The sequence below is a fragment of the Hippocampus comes genome, unplaced genomic scaffold (assembly GCF_001891065.2).
Source record: "Hippocampus comes isolate QL1 unplaced genomic scaffold, H_comes_QL1_v1.1 scaffold237, whole genome shotgun sequence".
In the NCBI taxonomy this organism is placed as follows: domain Eukaryota; kingdom Metazoa; phylum Chordata; class Actinopteri; order Syngnathiformes; family Syngnathidae; genus Hippocampus; species Hippocampus comes.
In genome coordinates, this window is record NW_017806159.1 from 1,527,449 (window position 1) to 1,545,425 (window position 17,977).

The 17,977-nt window shown below is 42.6% G+C and overlaps 1 protein-coding gene across 4 annotated transcripts in view; it reads left to right on the forward strand.

Annotated features, from left to right (window-relative positions):
• The first annotated feature begins 1,267 nt into the window (after positions 1–1,267).
• Positions 1,268–17,977, forward strand: part of dop1b (DOP1 leucine zipper like protein B) — a 23,028-nt gene continuing 6,318 nt past the window's right edge. The window contains exons 1-30 of one of the 4 annotated variants that reach the window (XM_019895446.1): positions 1,274–1,485; positions 2,701–2,879; positions 2,994–3,175; positions 4,120–4,290; positions 4,806–4,995; positions 5,102–5,155; positions 5,281–5,325; positions 6,192–6,315; positions 6,444–6,553; positions 7,640–7,751; positions 7,836–7,956; positions 8,277–8,396; positions 8,495–8,600; positions 8,676–8,912; positions 9,557–9,858; positions 10,793–11,178; positions 11,251–11,519; positions 11,604–11,756; positions 11,843–11,934; positions 12,373–12,563; positions 12,993–14,529; positions 15,066–15,165; positions 15,317–15,508; positions 15,863–15,985; positions 16,069–16,203; positions 16,296–16,351; positions 16,626–16,730; positions 16,831–16,897; positions 16,989–17,148; positions 17,442–17,524. In XM_019895446.1, the coding sequence (XP_019751005.1) occupies positions 2,742–2,879; positions 2,994–3,175; positions 4,120–4,290; positions 4,806–4,995; positions 5,102–5,155; positions 5,281–5,325; positions 6,192–6,315; positions 6,444–6,553; positions 7,640–7,751; positions 7,836–7,956; positions 8,277–8,396; positions 8,495–8,600; positions 8,676–8,912; positions 9,557–9,858; positions 10,793–11,178; positions 11,251–11,519; positions 11,604–11,756; positions 11,843–11,934; positions 12,373–12,563; positions 12,993–14,529; positions 15,066–15,165; positions 15,317–15,508; positions 15,863–15,985; positions 16,069–16,203; positions 16,296–16,351; positions 16,626–16,730; positions 16,831–16,897; positions 16,989–17,148; positions 17,442–17,524 (5,661 nt within the window). In that variant the 5' untranslated portion in view covers positions 1,274–1,485; positions 2,701–2,741. Of the gene's footprint in view, positions 1,486–2,700; positions 2,880–2,993; positions 3,176–3,558; positions 3,741–3,854; positions 4,037–4,119; positions 4,291–4,805; positions 4,996–5,101; positions 5,156–5,226; positions 5,326–6,191; positions 6,316–6,443; positions 6,554–7,639; positions 7,752–7,835; positions 7,957–8,276; positions 8,397–8,494; positions 8,601–8,675; positions 8,913–9,556; positions 9,859–10,792; positions 11,179–11,250; positions 11,520–11,603; positions 11,757–11,842; positions 11,935–12,372; positions 12,564–12,992; positions 14,530–15,065; positions 15,166–15,316; positions 15,509–15,862; positions 15,986–16,068; positions 16,204–16,295; positions 16,352–16,625; positions 16,731–16,830; positions 16,898–16,988; positions 17,149–17,441; positions 17,525–17,977 lie in introns of those variants that run through there. The other 3 variants (XM_019895448.1, XM_019895445.1, XM_019895447.1) reach the window with 3 other exon arrangements.

A 17,977-nucleotide genomic window follows, 5' to 3' on the forward strand; every position in this document is an offset into this window, starting at 1 on the left:
TACAATACCATTGAACTAACGTTAAATTTAATGTTTTAGTACTCCAAAATAATCACAGGCAACGTTATTAAGCATAACTCGCATTAGAACAATGATCAACAAACATTTCAATCAAAATTGAATGTGGTGTCTGGAGAAGTGGGTGGACGGCGTACCCCCGCGTACCAGGCCCACTACACCCCTGTATACAACACTATAATACCCTTGCCCTATGTCTGCACTTTCCTCGTCTTGGAATGTATCCACATATATTCAATAAAATAAGTAGGGGAGGAAAAAATATAACTTTATTCAGTTAAGGTACGGCATTTATCCACGTAATATTGCACGCATTCTCGTAATACGATAAAGGTAAAATTATGAGGTAGGCATTAAGACTTCTTTTTCATCAATTTATTATTTTATGTTATTTTTATTTTAAGTGTGGCACACTACGGTTGTGTCCGAATGTGCACCCTGTTCCCTTTCATCACTATTAATGGTGTCACGCCATTTTGTCGGGGTGTCTGATTGTCCGGGGAGGAGTACGTGCTGGCCTGGGCACTCAATATTCCCCACAATGCACTTGGACAAGACACGCAACAGGTTAATGTAGACCACAATGCATTGCGAACAGGAAAAAAGACATGTACGATATCAAAAGCGATGATCTAAGCAATAACCGTAACCACATAAATAATTTTATTTAATTGAAAATATGCGGCGTGATGGGTACGGTGGTCACGTGATACGCGACTAGTAGTGATCTGGCTGTCCAAATCGCTCAAGAGTGAAGGATTGGGGACTACTATGTAAGAATTATACAGTATTCACTAGTACGGAACAATGAAGTGGTTTGGGGAGACGGGTGTACATTCGGACACAGTTTACGTTTTACGTTATTTCTTAGAGTTTATGTTAAAATTTTATAACAGTATTAATTTAAATGGTTTAAAGTATTATGAAAACATGACGAAAACGTTAAAGGAAAAAATGCACTCGATTGGGTTCAATAAACGGCTTACAAATATCTAACAGCTAGGTGAGAGGTTTGTAAACACCGCACATCCTGGAATGTACCATAACCGAGAGAGGGGTTCATGGTGACGTTTTCTATGCCAAGTTTAAGGCTGCGCCCTTATAAACTCCTTCATTTCCTAGTAACAAATAATTCTAAAATATTCATGTGTTATGGAGTGCTTTTAGTGTCACATCAAGTCTATTACTGGTCAGCTCCTCACTTCAAATTTTATGGATTGGGATATGGAACAGTCCGCTCGTCAATTGTGTATCAGCTGAGTTGAAGCATACCGCCCAGTCATGACTGCCCTGAAAGGACCACTTCGCGAACGCTAGTTTTGATGTGCTCATCTACTGATAGAAAGGAAGTAATATCCACTTCTCTAACAAAATAATACTTTGAGGCGAAATCATGTAAAAACTCACGTCTTCCTGCTTGGCTTCTTCGAACCGACCGAGCTTGCGCCGCAACTCGATTTTTATTCGGTGAGTCATTTCGTTGATGCACCTGATACACGGCTATTGTAGCTTAGCTTATCACACCACTTTACCGTTTTATACGATACGAACATCTACACACAAGTGAAATTCTTGTTGTTTATTAAATGTTTTTTTCATGCTAGCTAAACGTACATCCACTGCAATGTTCCTATTCTCCGAGGGGAGTGGTGTATCCCCCCCACCCCTTTTTTTAATCCACATTGCAGTTACATAATAGACTAAACTAGTAGGGATGCTGTTATGAAGCCAAAAGCTGCCTCATCATAATGTAGCCCACGGGTAGGCGACTCCGGTCCTAGAGAGTTATGGTCCTGCATGTTTTCCATCTCTCCCTGCTGAAACACCTCTGATCCAAAGGATCAGCTCATCAGCAAGCTCCGTAAAAGCCTAACAACGATTCTGATAATTTGAATCAGGTGTGTTGGAAGAGGGAACTTCTAAAACAAGGGGGACTTTGGCTCTATAGGACCGGAGTTGTCTGCCCTGATGTAGCTTGTGGACAAGTGTGGTGGAAATATAGTGTTCGTTAGGTGACACTGTCGGTTGTGTGGTGTAATTGTGGTCGTGAGTTGTGTGATGAAACACGCGGCCAGTTTTAGATTGATGCCACACTGCAGCAAGTTGGCCAAACGTAGACGTCAGGTTTAAAATCGGGCCCTTGATGGATTTTTTTCAAATTATCATCACATGTCCTCATTCGGGTGATTGATAAACTGAGGCCTAACCCACTGACTTTTGTTGAGAAGCAGGGAACACCTTGGACTAGTCGGCATCAAGTTACAGTGCACTATAGACAAAGCATTCATACTCACGTTCACGCTTTGGGACAATTTTTTATTTCATGTGAACCTAATTTAGGTACATGACAAAATTTTATGTACACCGCGCACACGATTGGCAAGGCCAACATTGCCGAAAAGAGCTTGAAAACAGAAACGAAATAGCATTGACATTTTGACAACAAATGTCTTGTGTAGCTCCTCTTTGCTAAGACAAAGAGTCCAGATGCCCCCACCCCCAAACCATTTCCTCTAAAATCTTCCATGCACGCACGCTGCGTAATTCTATTTACCATAAACAAGCCCCAGAGGTATGAAGGCCTCCCAGAGAGACAACATGAGACGTTTCCATCCACGCCTATTGCCTAATTAAAAAAAAAAAAAAAGAAACAACTTAAGTTTGGCTCTACTGTTTTCGCAGACATATTGTGAGAACATGCTGCCACCTGACTGACTTGTGACATGGATCCTGAAGAAGTCGAGTTGCAGAACGACTACCGCTATCGTAACTACGCGGCGGTCATCGAGAAGGCGCTGCGAAACTTTGAATCGTCGAGCGAATGGGCAGATCTCATCTCCTCCTTGGGCAAGCTCAACAAGGTAACCGTCGAGGCTGGTATTAGGCTATCTCATTGAAAGTGATGGCTATTATAGTCGACAGCAGTATGTAGAGCATACAGCACGGTGGACTTATTTATTGTCATTGCCCACCAGGCCCTGCAGAGTAACCTCCGCTACTCCCTCCTTCCCAAGAGGCTCATCATTGGCAAGCGTCTGGCACAGTGCCTACACCCGGCCTTACCCAGCGGGGTGCACCTCAAGGCTCTGGAGACCTACGAAGTCATTTTCAAAATCATTGGGACAAAATGGCTGGCCAAGGATTTGTTCATTTACAGGTATAGAGAAAATTATTTTTTATTTCATGTGAACCTAATTTAGGTACATGACAAAATTTTATGTACACCGCGCACACGATTGGCAAGGCCAACATTGCCGAAAAGAGCTTGAAAACAGAAACGAAATAGCATTGACATTTTGACAACAAATGTCTTGTGTAGCTCCTCTTTGCTAAGACAAAGAGTCCAGATGCCCCCACCCCCAAACCATTTCCTCTAAAATCTTCCATGCACGCACGCTGCGTAATTCTATTTACCATAAACAAGCCCCAGAGGTATGAAGGCCTCCCAGAGAGACAACATGAGACGTTTCCATCCACGCCTATTGCCTAATTAAAAAAAAAAAAAAAAGAAACAACTTAAGTTTGGCTCTACTGTTTTCGCAGACATATTGTGAGAACATGCTGCCACCTGACTGACTTGTGACATGGATCCTGAAGAAGTCGAGTTGCAGAACGACTACCGCTATCGTAACTACGCGGCGGTCATCGAGAAGGCGCTGCGAAACTTTGAATCGTCGAGCGAATGGGCAGATCTCATCTCCTCCTTGGGCAAGCTCAACAAGGTAACCGTCGAGGCTGGTATTAGGCTATCTCATTGAAAGTGATGGCTATTATAGTCGACAGCAGTATGTAGAGCATACAGCACGGTGGACTTATTTATTGTCATTGCCCACCAGGCCCTGCAGAGTAACCTCCGCTACTCCCTCCTTCCCAAGAGGCTCATCATTGGCAAGCGTCTGGCACAGTGCCTACACCCGGCCTTACCCAGCGGGGTGCACCTCAAGGCTCTGGAGACCTACGAAGTCATTTTCAAAATCATTGGGACAAAATGGCTGGCCAAGGATTTGTTCATTTACAGGTATAGAGAAAATTACTGAAATGAGAGATGACCTGAGGTGCTCTGTGCATTTTGCAATGACGCATTTGTGTCTACGTTTTTAGCTCGGGTTTGTTCCCGCTGTTGGGCCATGCAGCCATGGCTGTGAAGCCTGTTCTGCTCACGCTCTACGAGCGTTACTATCTGCCATTGCAGAGGGCGTTACTGCCCAGTCTTCAGGCATTCATAACAGGACTACTGCCTGGCCTGGAGGAAGGACTGGAGGTCAATGACAGGTATGCAAGACAAGGCTCCTGTTTAGGGCAAGGCCTTCAAATCTCCTTTTTATTTAATTTTTAACCCTCCCCCCAACAAAAGTCTAATTTCTGATGTTCGTGGATTCCCCGCCACCTCAGGGAAATGCAAATGACAATGGGCATCACATTTTGCAATTGTTTATTCATTTAACTTTTATTTTTATATATGTTGTCTGGGTTTTTTTTCTCTCTGCGTAAAGAAAAAAAGGCTCTATTGTGACTATGAGTGAGTTGGGAACGCCAATTGTTCGAATGTAAACCATTTCCTCTGGCTTTAAAGCCATGATTTTAGTGGAAGGAGTGCACATCAGCGGGGACTCATTTTGAAGTATAGAAGCTGCAAAAATATTGATCAAAAAACATTATCTGCTTATTCTCATAAGGACAAATCAATGAAATCTATTAATTAATCGGCCAGCCTTGTCTTATGTGTGCAAGTTAAAAAGTTCTCCTGAACATTTTTTTTCTGGGGTCTGTTTTGTTTCTATGTCCAGGACCGATGCCCTGCTGCTTAAGTTGTCTCTGCTGGTGGGTCAGCAGGTGTTCTATGGAGCACTGTGGGGTTGTATACTGGTCAGCCCGTTAGTGCGACTGCCTGCTACTATCTTTATCGTCGCACACTTTGACCGAAACTTGCCCCTGCAACAGCAGAAACACATGCTTGGCTATGACCGTTGCCTGGTGGTGAGCGTTCCTCTTCTTGGATATGAATTAATTCATCCACTGTGAAATCGGCAATAACGTGTTTTTTTTGTTTTTTTAAACTCCTAATCCATCTGTCTTTGTGCAGATGAAGTCTGTGTGTCTTTCCTTGCAAGACTCCAATGTGCTGGTTCAAAGGAACATGCTGGAAATTCATGGGAAAAAGTGTTTTTTTTGTTTTTTTAAACTCCTAATCCATCTGTCTTTGTGCAGATGAAGTCTGTGTGTCTTTCCTTGCAAGACTCCAATGTGCTGGTTCAAAGGAACATGCTGGAAATTCTGCTCTTCTTTTTCCCTTTGGCCACCACCCTGGTAAGCATACCGGTACTCTAAACCACAACTTCATTCATGCAGTTTTATCACTATGTTTTAAAGGAGGCATACTATGCATTTTTTGGATGGTGTTTCAAGCAATGTGGTCTGGTTGTTGCTTGAAAGTGGCTCTGGATCTTCAACTAACCGAGCCAACCAAGACATGGGTGGATAAATTTATTGCGAGGTGTGGTTATTATGTAAATTGCATTTTCAGGAATAGGCTGACCACAGAAGATTGACCTGGTTGGTTTAATTTTATGCTTCAAGGGTGGCCAGGCACTCTGGAAACCCAACTATTTGTATACATGTCACTAACAAGTCAATTTTCTATAATGTCTCCCCTGTAATGTTGGGATGCATAGATCTTTACACACAGTATTAGCTATAATTAGCTCAGCAGAAAGCAGCGTACTTTATTGCAAACTACAACAATAAACATAGTTAGCGTTTCTTGAAAATTCAATTTTTGGTAGAGCTGCTATATTGGAGGCCGTTTTTTTCCATGCACAGTACCGATTCCGCTCGGCACGGCTCTCTACATCATGTATGCGTTTCCTCTGCCAAAAGCCAACAGTGCTGAGCAGATACTATATGGGTGAGCCCTGCTGGCTGCCAATTGTTCCAGCAGATTCGCCAGAGCTGTGCAATTTTATTGTTTAATAAATATATGACAATGTGTGCCTTCAGACTGGATGTCTTAGCAATCTATTTTGTTGTTGCCCTCAAACTGCTGTCAAATCTGTTGTTGTACTGAGTTGAGAAAAACTGAGCAAACCAAGCCGGTATTGTGCAATGAAAACGCCGCATAATTGGACTTGGCAAGTGCTTAGTTTCTCTTGTGCCTTTTTCTATTGTTGGTTAAGGTCCCAGCAGAGGCCAACATCGTAACGAGCATTGAAGACATGACCACAGTGGTCTCTGCTGCTTCCCTTACATTACTCCGCAGAGATATGTCCCTCAATCGGCGTCTCTATGCATGGCTCCTAGGTAACTGATCATTGCAAAGTGTTAAGTGATGACTCACAAACTCTCTGGTAGTGTTTGGTCAATTTCTGGTTTTCTCACTTTGCTGCAATGTTTGTTTTTATGTGTTTGTTTGGTTTTTTTTTTTTCAGGCACAGACATCAAAGGAGAAATGGTTGCTCCACATCCAACCTTGTCTTCTTCGGCAGAGGAACATATGTTGTTTTACTTCAACACATACTCTAAAGATCTGATTGTGCAGGTACTTCACACGTGTGTTGTTCTAAATCTATAAGTGCATCAAAATAAATTAGATTCTCGTGGAAAAGCTATCGTTTACTTGTCTTGATAATTCAGTATTGCATTTAATGACTGCATCTAAATATAATATGCATATACATATTTTCACAAGGCCAGTTCCTTCCACATTTTCCAAAAAATAATAATTATGATTAGTTGTTTGATGTAATAATCTAATTTATTGGAATAGTGGTTTTATTTGTATTTTTAACCTCTTTGATTTAATATTTAAAACAATTTTTAAAAAAATGAATAAACATTGAGCCACAGTACTGAAATAAATTAAGATTTCTATGATATTCTATTTTAGTGAGATGCACCGAAACATACAAAACAATGCTAGTACTAACGCAATCTGTATCATGTTGCTGGTTGACTTCCACATTGTTTGTCCAAAACAGTTTTTCCAAAAGAAAATAAGGCCACCATTTTTAATTTGTTCCAGGCTCAAACTATCACCAACTCTCTCCATATGACATATCATTACTGTACAATATTTTTTTGTATTACATCCCTTACTGTCTCAAAGAAGTTTAGCACCATGTGATAAAACTAAATAAAAACAAATTACAGTAAAATTACTCACCCTTTCTTGACATGTGATTGAAACGTGGAACAGGAAGGTGTGTGCAGAGCAATACTGTCACCTGTGGTGCTTTATAAGTATTGCTTGTATATTCATTTGAGAGGTGGGTAGTAGCTGCATTTATCCCATTAGATTTACTCAAGTAACTTTTTGAGTGAGTTTTGTTTTTCCAATATTTTTGGGCAAAGTTACATTTGCATATTCCCATTTTTTAATTTTCATCTATTTCTCATGAGTTCACTATTAAAAAAAAAAAACCACACAATCGGAAATGACTCAATAGTTATGACTGCATTGTGCCCCTCGGAAAAAAAATGACTTGAACACTTGAGAAATAAACTATACGCAATTGAATACTTCACATGTCTGTCACATGTGCTGTGCTCTATTTGCATAGTGTTTTACTCATGTTTGTTTCTCACTTGTTACTCTGCTTCCCACCTGGCGGGTCCTTGGCTTCAGGGTCTGATTAACATCCTCAAACAGAAGGATGTTGAGAAAAAAACGGAGAATGTGATTGGCTACCTCAGGCCTTTTCGCATCATGATTAGCCTGCTGGATAAACCGGAGTTAGGCAAGTCCGGCACATAAAGACATCAAAATATTGAAGTATCTTTAACTTGTTTTTCAGAGTACTTATTGTGGCATCTGTTTTCAGGTCCAGCGGTCCTGAGCAGTGTGCTGTTAGAGGTGGTCCGAGCCTTTTACAGCTATTGCCGAAAGATGCTGGGCGAGGATACCATCACCAGCTCAAGGCTCTCGGGCAACCAATTAGCCAGGTGAGGGCAGGAGAGACCGACAACTGTCGATGGCTTTTCCACTTTGCCTCAGCGTAGTCACCTATGACCTACCAAAGCAGCTTGTTGACAAAGCCAAATTTGAAAGCTTAAATATGCATTATGACATGCTCATGCTGGTGCACATTTTTTTTCTCAGCTAAAATAACTATGGCAAAAAATGTCATTGTGTCAACATACGTGGACAAAATCACAAAATATTGTTACATCTGGAAGGCCTATGTCAAGTGCTTTAAATATGAGGTACCACTCAATTGAGTTTTTTTTCCACATTAATGTTTGACATTGTTGAATTTTTACAGCATGATTAAAGAGAACAAGAATGCTTCGGAGATCATAAAGACGATGAATATGCTTGTGAGCTCCATGAACAGTGAATACCTGTGGGAGTACATGACTCAGTGCTTTTGCACATCTCTCAGGTGAGACACAAAGTTTCATTTTCACACAGTTATTGAATCAGCCCTGATTTATTGCACATGATGTGTTTTCTTATGAGTATTTTTTTTAATACTTATAGTGACAAGGACGATGCACCAAAGCCGCAGCATGACAGCAGTTGTCCTGCTCCCTCTGTCACAGAAATGTCGACTCTCATCATTTTTCTGCTTGATGTTCTTCCTCTGGTAGAGAATTACTAGTCGTTAATGGCAACATGACCTGTTGACAAGGAGTATTTTCTTAATCCAATTCCTTCGCAGGAGCTCCATGTTAATATCCAGTCCCACCTCCTTCCTGAGATGCTGGGCACGATGCTGCAAACCCTGCATGGCCACATGGACTCTGTTCGCTTGGAAGATGTCACACAGGGCCTGCGCGCATGCTTCAAGATCCTGAGTAAGATCCAAATGCCTGTGGCGTTCATGGACTTTGAGAAAGGAGCCCACACAAGAGGGATGGAGGTCCAAGCGCAAGAAGAGGATGAAAGTATTCCTAAGGTCGATGTTTCCCAACTGTTATTGGGCCAAATGACATGTTTGACATTAGAAAAGTCTTACGACACACCATCCGACATAAGTGGCACAATCAGCATATCTACTGGAATAATGATGATTTACTCACAATGGACTCGGGGTGATATCTGGACCTATTTAACAATACACAAAGATGATATAGTAGCAGGAATGATGTGAGAGCTACTTTTTGGGCACTGTTTAATGCAAAGGGCTACCAGTTTGATACACACTTTTAAAATAAAAACAATTTGGCTCAAATGACTCTTAATAATATTCTTACAATTTGGTATTATTAATTATTAATGATATACACAGATAAATAACAATATACTGTATAAAACTTGATTTCTAGAACTCTTTGCCAGTGTTTACATTTTCAAATGATCACTTTTACAACATAGCTACAGTATGACAATGCCGCATCACTGTTGAGCTACTTTTAGAACAGGCCCACAGGCTACTCACGGGATCCCTGGGGTCTACTTGAGGTACTTGGGGGCAACACTGGTGACCCCTGTTCTACAGTATTTCTTCCTAGGTGTTTCTTTTAACATTTGTACAGTGGTTTTTTTTTTTTTTTTGCAATGATTTGGCTACCTCAACGTGTAAATTCTACTTCTCTCCAGGATCTAGAGAAGGGAGAAGAGGGAGAAGACGGTGTTACCGAAGGTAATGCTCACCACGAAGATGAAGAGTTGAACAGAGATGTGAATGAGGACGAGCATGCAGACGGAGTCTACACGACACTCCGCTCAGAGGATAGCGGGCTGGGCATCAGTGCCTCGCCATCTGAGCAGCATCTCCCACCGTCCATGGGCTCCATGGGAAATGGGATGTGCAAAAATGTTCATGGAGTGTGGAGAATGGGTGGCAGTGTCGACACGACAACTCAGTGTCTGCAGGAAATCCTCGCTTTCATAGCCACAAGGTAAACTACCCATGATTTGACAACAGATCAAACACTGATTAAAGTATAATCCCTTAATTGGGATTGGTCCCCAGCCATCTCAGGACACAAGTAGACAAACAATGATTCACTTATTCAATTGAAGACTCTAAATTCCATAATGCGTATGTTTTTGGAATGTGGAGGGGCGCAAGAGTACCCGGAGAAACAAACAAATCTCACACATAAAGGCAGCACTGTGAGGCAGATGTTGAAACCACTACGTCACCATTCTGCCAACAAAGCTGTTATTAACAAATATATGGTAATTCTACAATGAATAGGTGCAATAATACGATTGCACCTTCTGTTTTAAATACAGCATGTAAAATTACTCATAGGGGTCCTCAAGCATCGTACTAATTAGAAAGTAAAGAGGGAGACTTTTTCCAGTGATTTAGACTAGAAGTAGACCACACGCAAGATGTGTCTGTCCTTGGAAAAAGAAAGGCCTGGCTTTATTCATTTTAAGGAGGGGGAGCAAACACGCAACAGAAAAAAGGAAATGGGTGCAGCGCACATCAGAAATCGTTATGCCAGCCCTTTTCCTATTGTGGGTGCTTTCTGAGGTCACAGTGCCGGCGATCTCTAATAGGAAATAAAATTTAATTACCGTAGTTAATTATAGGTGCGTCGTCGTCACGGCAAACTCCCACTTCCTGCTTTGCACTGCAATGTGATACGGCGTTCTGTGGTCTCCCCCCTCTGAACATACAAAATCAATGTGATCATTGATGACGTGCTGCAGTAAGTGCAGTGTGAAAAGGCCTTTAATGAGATGTCAGCATCTGACAATAGATATGATTCAGCCTAAAATAGGATATTTTGAGACACTAGCATCAACCATCATTGATTCTTAAAGTAAGGCCAGTTATGTGTATCTCACTGAACAAATCCTTTCTCTGCTGTGTTTTAGACACCTGCTGGTACAGGTGGAGGAGGTTGATGCGCAGGAGGAAAAGTCCAAGACTGACGTCATGACTGTCCCTGTGGCTAAGAACACTTTATTACGAAGCATAGGAGGATTGGAAATTCAAGACAAACTGACAGGGCTGTTCACCCCAAACAAGTTAAAACAGCAGCATGTATCTGAGGTCCTACAAGCAGAAAAGAAAAAAGAGCGCAGTTGTTGTCTGGATTGGGCTGCTGGGTACCGGCCCCGAGGCAGAGCTGAGATCACCGAGGCATGTCGACAGGCCTTCGCTGCCACCTGTAACCTGCTTCTGGAGTGCACCACCTTCCCTGTTTACCTAACTGAAGAGGAGGCCCTGACTCTCCACACAGACATGTTTGGCCAAGCAGGTCAGGCAGAAAATAGAGGAACGGCATGTCACTGGCACCGTTCGACGATGTTCAAATGTGTTTCCTTCACAGGAGGTGACGCAGAAAGCTTGCCCATGTGGCTGAGGTCCTTGATGACACTGTGCTGCATGTCAAGGGACTACAAAATTCAGTACACTGCAGCGGCCTCTCTCTTGGAGCTCATCAACTACTCCCAGTCCTTAGCGCTGGTCATCCAGGACAGGAGGAGGCGCTACCAGTCTGACTCCAACCCGCTGAGTGGGCAGCTGCAGATGATCACCATGCCCCCCATTTTTCCCGCTTTGCTTAGCACCATACAGGAAGACACTGACTTTTACCAGGTTATTAGCGAAACGTTTGTGCGAGCCTCAAAATCTCAATAAATATGCTACTGAAAGATATTTTCATTTTGTGTTTGGTTTCAGAGGGTCGCAATGGTGCTTTGGAGCCAGCTGGACACAGAGCGTCGAGAGCAGCACACAGCCTGTGTGGAGCTCTTTTACCGCCTTCACTGTTTGGCTCCATCAGCAACCATCTGTGAAGACATTATCTGCCAGGCGCTATTGCACAAGGACAAGGTGAAAATACCTGTCGAACTGCTTAATGATGACATAGGCAAATAATACAAGAAATAAACACCAGCTCTTGTGATTGTGTGAACCAGGCTGTTCGGCTTGAAGCGCTACACCGCTTCTCGATCCTCTGGCACCTGACCCGTGATATCCACTTGAACAGGAACTGCCGCTCTTTTGACAGGTTAGTGTCGACAGTACTTCTACACAATCACAAAATCATAATTTGTCTTTTTGTATTTTCTACACTGCCAGTTTAAAATAATGTTGTTTTTGAAAAAAGAGATGGAAATTAAATCAGCTTTTTAAAAATCTGATTAATTGATTAATTGACCGATGAATCATTTCTTAAAATGATTGATAGCTGCAACCCTAATCCCTAGTTCCTACCATACTTGCTGTATTTTTTTTCTCTCTTTTATAAAACACATGCTGAAGTGTTTTTCACACATATATTTACTGTAATAATGACTTGACCACTACATTAGCGTAATTTAGAAACAACTGCAACTTAAAATACAAATTCAGGTTACATCGCCACCGTAGCAATGGAACTCGCCGCGGACACCATGTAATCTTTCCAAATAGTCTTAAACTACAAATGTGGCTCTCTCACTTTCAGGTCACTATGTGTTGTGTTGGAGAGTCTAAGCTGCACGGACGGTTCAATAAGTGCAGCCGCACAGTGCTGGCTGGCGCGAGCTCTGTCCCTCAATGATGTAATCCGAATCCTAGAGCCCATCCTGCTCTTGCTGCTTCACCCGTCCACTCAGCGCTGCTCCATTCAGGCCATCAAACAAAATGTCACAGCTGGTTAGTTTGTCTCAGATTATGTTTCCTAAGCCGAAGGTCGTTTTTGTTTCATACCATGACAGTAAACCCCAGTATATTTGCAGTTCGCTGCCCACACATTGACTCGTTCCACTTTTTTATGCGGAACATAAACTCAGATGTTCAATGAAACAAAGATGCCACAAGATGTCAACAAAGCCTTGTCTAACTGCCAGGTTCAGTATTCCACCATCTATACGCGATTTGCTACTCACAAATTCCATGTGCATTTTGTCAAAATCAAACTATCTCGTAGTAATTTTACAATGTAATGTTTCACGATTAATTTGAAATGATAGTTTGTGGTACACATTTCAATATTTACAGTTTAAGAGTAATAAGGGCAATTATTCACATGTTTGGGGTGGGCTTCAGTTTCTTGAATAACACGTGTTTTTCTCCGTTTTAAAGGCAACCTCAAGATTCTAAACAACAGAAGTCGCTGGTCTGCCAAAGCAGTGGATGACATGGCTACTGAAAGCAACCCCTTGAATCTCCGAAATGTCATCGACCGAGAATCCCTGTGGCTACAATTAGACAGTGGTCCCGAGTTGTCAAATCTAAGCGACACTTTGGCAGCATCCAGGACTGAGAGCGAGGAGACGGAGGAGGAGGATGGAGAGGAGGATGAAGAAGCAGCCGTCAAAAGCGAGCACACGGAATCGGCTGACACTAGCGGCGCCCACGTGTCCACGGAGAATTCCGGCTCTGGTACTGAGGAGGGAGGAATGGTCAACGGCTTGCAAAGAGTGGAGTCTGAGCGCACGCAGGCGTCAGATTCGCTGTCGAGCGAGGACGACGAGGATCTGGAGTTGGAGGCGATGGCCAGATCTCGTCTGTTAAAACAGGAGCGTGAGAAGAAAGAAGCCATTGGTTCACTGTTCCATCATGTGCTTCTGTATCAGATGGCGGGCGGTTGGCGTCATCTGCTCCAAGGCTTGGCGCTGCTCGATAGTCTGCTGAGGAGCAGCGCTGAGTGCCCTCTAGTGGAGGCCTTCTCCTCCACTTCTCTGGACACCAGCTCGGCCGCTCACCTCAACCTTGTTTCCAACCTCTTGCAGCGTCACCAGCAAGCTCAGGAGGGGCTGAACTTCTATGGCGGTTTGCTTTCCCCTTCATCCTCCCCCTCTGTTCCCCCTTCTCTCCTCATAGAGCTGCTAATGAACTTATGCCTCCGATTTCTCTGCTCTCATTACTCATCCTACCAGAGCATTGGGCCTTTTGACTTGCAGGGCAATAGAGAGGTTAAGGTGAAGAGCGTAGAAGTGCTGACGCGAATGGTGAATCAGCTCACTTGCATGGCACAAGGACAAGAGGGTAGCCTGGAGCACATTCGCAGACTCCTCACTGGATGTAAAGTGCAGGAATATGCTTTACTTACACTTTCAGCTTCTATGTATATAAGCCAAAGAGGAACGGACAAGGGAACAACATCCAAGGGTCTTGAGCTGCTGGATGAAGATGTTGGACTGTCTGAGGAGAGTCTTGTGAATGTCGGGAAGGGAGAAGGGCAGGAGCAATATCCCTTACAAATGGAATTGCTCAAACTCCTCCAGGCTCTCATAGTCTTGGAGTACCATGTCTGGCCCAGTGGGGCTGGATCCGGCGGGACCTCCGGTCAGCCTGTGGAGTCCCCGACCAGCAGTAACCCCCTCACTCGGGGTTGGCAAACGGCCGTCCTGTTCCAGCAGTCCATCAAGGCAGCCCAGTACGTCCAAAGCCACCCCATCACTGCCCAGGGAATGTTCGTTTCCGCCGCCGCCAGGGCTCTGCAACCGCAATATGGCTACGCCATGCACCCCCACTGGGTAGCACTGCTGTGCTCCACTCTGCCGTACTTGGGCCGCTCATTGGGCATCATTGTGGCTCCCCTTATCAATCAAATTTGCAGGAACTTGGATGAACTGGTGAAGCTTTTTGAGCATGATGGAGGAAGAACAAATCAGAGGTAAAGTTAGACTCCGGCACACCTGTGAACCTCATGATCACAAGCACTAAAACAAAAAATGGACAGATGGATGAAGTTTTTTCACATTCATAATTGATACACAACTTTAACAACATAAAAGTTAAGTCAAATAAAGTAAAACTACGCACCCCTTGAAGGTGACTGATGGACACAATCGAGAGGGAACAGGAAGTTGTGCCATTTTAATTTTGTGGATAGGAATTAGGGCTGCACACTGTGAATACTTGTTTTTATTCAGAGAGATAGGGACTAAGCCCTGCCGTCATTAGTGAACTTCAGCAAATAAGTCAGTGACACTCAAAACAGTATATAACGGATGCAATGAAATGTAATGTCACCACATCAAAGCAAAGATAAAGCAAAACACTTATGTTACGTCCTGATGATGGTTTGAACTGTATGTTTTGTTTGACTTTCGGAACATATTTCAAATCGTACAACTCTTGGCCAGTTAAACTTTGGAGGTTGCACTATGTTCATTTGAAATGATAGATTTGCTTTCCTGCTTCGTTTAGTGTAACTGGCAGGCGGGAGAACATTGCACCAGACTATCATCTGACGCTTCTAGAAGGCCTGACCACCATTACACACTACTGTCTGCTGGACAACAAGCGGGTGAGACTCCTGCATACTGTACATACAATACACACAAGCTGATATGCCCATGGCATCTTGTTGTTAATGCGTTGTTTCTTTTTTTTTTTTTTTTTTTTTTTTTTTTTTTTTTTTTTTTTTTTTTTTTTTTTTTTTATCTTTGTCTCATCAGACATTGGTTGTGTGCGAATCTGTTGACATCCGAAACGCACGCAGCGCCGTGCTGGAGGCGCTGCCGCAAATGCTCAATAGCATGGCGCTGCTATGGGGTGTGGTTATGAAAGAAGAGTCCCACAAGCGGGGGATGCCTGACTCTGCCCAAAGCAGCAAGCACAGTTCATCTGTCTTCTTTAAAAGCACCAAAGTGTGTTGTTGCTCCCCACATATATATTATGTTCAATCAGTATTTCTTTGATGTACAGTATTCAGGACCAAAACCATTCAGTGACTAATAGATCATTAGCAGAATTTTAGAATGCATTCTACAGCCAATTTGGAGCCAGTTTAAAGCCGATAGTACTGGAGTAATATGTTCTGATCTCTTCGTTCTGGTCATAAGTTTTATTTTTAATTAATTAATTATTTTTTTTAAATTGTGGTGGTGCCGCCTATATCGAAATAGACCAAATGTATTTTCATTAGAATTCCTATTATGTCACATTTGCACAAGTTGAATGAAGAAGTAAATTTCACTCAATATTGCTGTGTGCTTGCTTAGATTTTACGGCAGCGGATATTACAGTTCCTGCTTCCGCTGACTGGCCAATACGGGATTCCGCTCATGGCCTCACTGGGAGCAGCCTGGAGCAACAGGAAGAGTAAAAGAAGACACACAAACAATGTGAGAACCGTAATGTTTCCAAGCCCACAATTACTGTATCTGTAAGAATTGGTAGGATTTGAGAGCCCCTGTTTCTTCATTAGGTTTTACCTGTGGCCAGTGAGGCTCATCTAACTATTGTAGAGCTTGTGAAATCATTGAACACCCTGCACACGGACTCAGTCCTACAGTTGGTCAAAGAAGTGGTGAAAAAGCCACACCAGCTCAAAGGGGATCAGGTATTAAAAAAAAAAAAAAATGCTCAGAAGTTGTTATCAATGTTATCAAGCACCTTTTTGTAAGAAACCTTCTTCTGTCTCCTATGAATTAGAAGTCAACCCTGGTAGACATCCCCATGCTGCAGTTCACTTATACTTATATCAAGAGGTAAGTAGTATAAGACACATCTGGACCTTCATCTTCAACCCCACTTCATTGTGGTTTAAATCACGTGCCGAATATGTTTTTCATGACAATGATTAGTGGCAGTGCTAGGCCATGCAACAAAATGAAAATAGTTGGTTTTGCAAACTTTGCAACAGGTCATTCTATTTTGCGACTTTTCCAAACCCTGTGTCAGCAATTATGTTCTCATTTATTTATATATTAATTTGTCATTAAATCATGTTTTTAATTAATTGATTTATTGTCAATCATACAGTGTTACAACACAAGACTTGCAAGAAAGCATCACTCCTGTCCTCAGTCTACTACGGGAATCTGTCCCATTGAACCTGGCTCCCCCTGGTCACTTTTTACTCCTGGGGTGAGTTTTTGCACAGATATTTCATATTAAGTTTGTACTCAAGCAATTACAGAGTTTGATTAAAATTGCCCTCTGCTTCAATGACATTTGTCACTTGCAGTATCCTCAATGAAGTGGTCAATCGGCTCACCAATTTGGACAATAAGAAGGATACTCGAGATTTGCAGGTTTGAAGACAGCGTTCAAACGCTTAATTGACAAGCAAGGAGAAACTAGTGGGACCGATGCTATTGATAACAATGGCGTCACTTGGTGCAGGAGGTTACTCAGCGCATCCTGGAGGTTGTGGGCGGAATCGCGGGTTCGTCCCTCGAACAGACCAGTTGGCTGAGCCGCAGCCTGGAAGTCAAAGTTCAGCCACAGGTGTGCCCTGAAACGGATGAGCCCGACGACGTGGATATGGATGGCGATCACTGTGGTAACCGAACACATTTCTCCCTGCTAGGCTTTTAGTAAATGTTGTTTGAACTAGTTTTCAATGAACAGTTATTGCACTGATACCGACATTTTTCATTTGTCTAGCGCTTGTGGATTTTTATGTTGTTGATACTTTAATGGCTGTATGGAATTAGCACCCTTGTTATTCGAGCCATAAAAGCTTTGTCTAGATTTTTTTTTTTTTTTGATAGATCTGCCTCAAACTTCAAAACATTATTTTGGCATGTGAAGATGACCTGATTATTACTTTTTGAATTTTTTTTTTCTTGGCAGAGTCGATGGCTCAAGCCAGCACCATGGTTTCATCCTCGGCTCCCTCAGTTTACAGCGTGCAGGCCCTTGTGCTCCTGGCTGAGGTATGTTATATATCATAGTATGTGTGAGTTCACATTTGCGGACAAAATTATTGCTCCACTTCAGGTAAAGAAAAACACTATACATTGAAATAACATGATGCTGACAAAGGCAACAATGAATAAACATTGACTGAAAATTAACTAATGAAAATCAGTCACTGCTTTATTTTTGTATTTTTGCTTTGAGATGAATGTTTTTTTTAACTTAATAGTCAGTTGCACAGTCGATGCCATCAATTAATTTCTGTAACTCTCGACGAGACTTAAGCTACTATCAACAGTTATATGGGCCCACTCCTCATGACCAAAGTGCTTCACTTGTCTCAGCGTCATTTATTTTGCCACGTTAATGACATTAAGGCAGCCAATGTCAGAATTATGGTTGGAAAAAGTGTGTGTGTGTGTGTGTGTGTGTGTGTGTGTGTGTGTGTGTGTGTGTGTGTGTGTGTGTGT